Source organism: Fibroporia radiculosa (genome assembly GCF_000313525.1).
Source record: "Fibroporia radiculosa TFFH 294 genomic supercontigs, scaffold15437, whole genome shotgun sequence".
NCBI classification, from domain to species: Eukaryota; Fungi; Basidiomycota; class Agaricomycetes; order Polyporales; family Fibroporiaceae; genus Fibroporia; species Fibroporia radiculosa.
The window spans coordinates 16,017-18,849 of NW_012133488.1; the positions used below are offsets into that span (position 1 = coordinate 16,017).

The following is a 2,833-nucleotide window of genomic DNA, read 5'->3' on the forward strand; positions in this document are numbered from 1 at the left end:
CTCAGGCGATCAATCAAAAAATGATAATGGCGCATCGATAAGAACCTTTAGTCAAGTACGAATAGAATAATTCCCTCAATACGCAGCAAAAATCCCTCTCTGCGACCCGACTCTAACAGGCTGTCACTGGAAGTCAAGAATTTGAATATCGTGTCTGATGCGTGGAACAAACGTTCGTAACGGGGCCTGTCTTTCCGATAGCCGCATCGACCAGCCTTCAGACCCTCGACACACCCTGCGTAACCTGTGGGTACCTAGATGCAATCAACTGAGACGTGCAAGAAATCGTCTCCGTCATCATCTTTCATGAATATGATTGATGAAAGTACGTACTCCGAATAGGGAGGGCGCACGAGCCGCCAACACTTGCGGGTCCTCTCCCAGACCAACAAAGCTGAAAACAGTCGGTCCCATCATCAGCAGCGCCTTGAACGTGGCGCAAATATTATTCACGTACATAGTGGACACGCCGGCTTCGATGGCCGATGATAGTGTCAACGCTGGCGTCGATGGTGAGCGCGCGATACAACTTGATGTAGACACTAAGTGGTCACTTGAGACTTACAACACTGCAGTCCTATCAGAAACGCGAACAGCAAAACGGGCGCCGTATATTGCCCATCAGCATTGTAAGAGGGGTGTGTATCTGCAAATAGCGGCTTTAATTACTCAGGGAGGACTCATAAGCGAATACACTCACAGCGAAGATACAGATACGCAAATAGCGAAGATATTAGACCGATTGCGTATGCACCCCACGTAAGTGCTTCCGGAAACAAGCTTAGGAATTTGAAGACACATAGAGAGCAACGAGCTACTCACTCATGCCAACGAGCGAATCATTGATGAGCGCGTCAATACCGCGGTCCTTCAACAGATGCCAGGTATCTTTTGCAGCCGGGATGTATGATTTGCCATATAATGCTGAACTGGATCGTCAGCGCCGTCAGTGCAGAATAAAAGGCAGGCAACCTGCCAATCTCGATATACGCATATCTGCGGTGCAGCTGACTCAGTCTGTGTTACGATATGAACTGTTCATGACGAACCTGTTGAAGTACTGGATTAGGCCCTCAATGCAGCCTACGAAACACTCCGCACATAATGCAAGGCACACCTCAACCGCTTCAAGGGAGCTTAGCCAGATAAGTACAATTGAGGTGAAGTCAAACTTACGATGTCCGTCTGCGCTCGCATTATTTCTGACAATATTTAGCAGTAGTCTGAGTAGGTCTAATAGCGTGACGATAAGCGATCCGAATGCTATTGACCCCAACGACAGGGTGGAAGCGCGCCCGAAAGAAGACAGCGTAGGATGTCGAGGCTTCGAACGTGAACAGAGCTAGTTAGGAGTGAAGCCATATAGAAGCGAGGAGATGACTAACCATCAGTCCCTGATCGCGCGGGCCAAAGTAATACCAGCCTGTGATTGCGTCACTCGCCGCCAGATAAATCGATTGTGAAAATCCTCACATCCAAAAGGCCCACCGGCTAACGTGGCAAGCGCGACGTTCCCAATTGTTTGCGACGTCCAAAGAAATGAAAATGTCGCATAAAAGACAAGCCCTGCGACTTTGCTTGAGGAGCAAGATGTGCCATTTTCACAACCTGCGTGACCCAGATCAACGGCCGGGAGAGAGCAGAAGAGCATCTGCCTACATACTAGGGTTGCCTGGCGTCCACTTTGCATATCTGCGCATAGTTGTTTTGCATTAGATGCTTGAACGATCAAGAGAACTTACATGGAAATTACGGTGAACGTGAACCATCTACCATATAGAGGGTCAGCATACCCTGTTTGTTCAGAACCCACGCATACATACACACTCCAGGCCGCTTGTAAGATCAACGCGGCAAACGCTACGACGTAGACACTCCAGTGGTGCTTGGAGACGTCCATTATGACCTGCAAGAGAAGAGAGGCAAGGGGAATACGAGAACGATAACCAAAGTAGGCTAAGATTGAGACTAGCGCAACGACGGTGAAAATAATGGCACCGGCTAGTATTACGGGTTTATCACTGCTCTGTGTGCGCTTTCAGACAACATAATCAACGTACACCAATATTTGGTGATCCAGTAATACACGCAAATCCCTCTACATGCATTTGTCAGTGTGTGCACGTAAGTCAAATATACACAATGCTTACATATTCAGCGCAATAGATAGTAAGAGCGTAAAATGCATAATAAGGCGCGTGAATATGCGCGTCAGGATAAGATATACTGTAGAGAGGACGAGTGCTGCAGCTGTGATGAGCAAAAGTAAAATTACAGTGTGGCTGTAATATTGGTCCGTTTGCAATAAATCAGCTGAAGGGGTTGTATTGGAATGCGATGCTCACTAATTTAAAGTGACAGAACTCCCTGTGTTCCCGCTGCCAATCCCACCCCCCAATCCCCCAGACTTTACCCATTCATTAACTGCAATTCCGGACAAAACAGCAAACCCAGCAAGCTGTTCGCCCGAGGGTCAAACGTGAAAAAGCAGTCTCAGAATACGAGCAAAGCCACAAGCTCACCTGCAACATGAAAACAATCAAGAAGAACGGGTCGTTGATCCTTTTCCGGGGCTTGAATCGGTCTCCTTCATATGGTGACTTCGGGTCGCTAAAGCCATTCCCGAAGTCTGTGTCTGGAGGCGCACCAGACGGTGCATATGGTTCGGCATAATTTGGTGTCGGTCCCGGTTGGTAAACTGGCTGCTTATAGACTGCTTTGTATGGAGGTGTATTTTCGTTCCAGCCTTCGGACATTGTTGTGGTGGTTTCGCGACGGGATGGAAGTGAAATACTGGTATATAACAGCACCCGAATTTATCAAAAAAAAAAAA

The 2,833-nt window shown here is 47.8% G+C and overlaps 1 protein-coding gene across 1 annotated transcript; it reads right to left on the bottom strand.

Moving 5' to 3' along the window:
* Positions 1 to 1,387: 1,387 nt before the first annotated feature.
* Positions 1,388 to 2,756, bottom strand: FIBRA_07667 (uncharacterized protein; the record flags this gene model as incomplete). The annotated part of the gene is made up of 8 exons (XM_012329341.1): positions 1,388 to 1,608; positions 1,664 to 1,692; positions 1,743 to 1,769; positions 1,824 to 2,001; positions 2,061 to 2,098; positions 2,151 to 2,282; positions 2,346 to 2,458; positions 2,523 to 2,756. The coding sequence occupies 8 exons, from the start codon at positions 2,754 to 2,756 to the stop codon at positions 1,388 to 1,390; spliced, it is 972 nt and encodes a 323-aa protein (XP_012184731.1).
* Between the last annotated feature and the right edge of the window lie 77 nt (positions 2,757 to 2,833).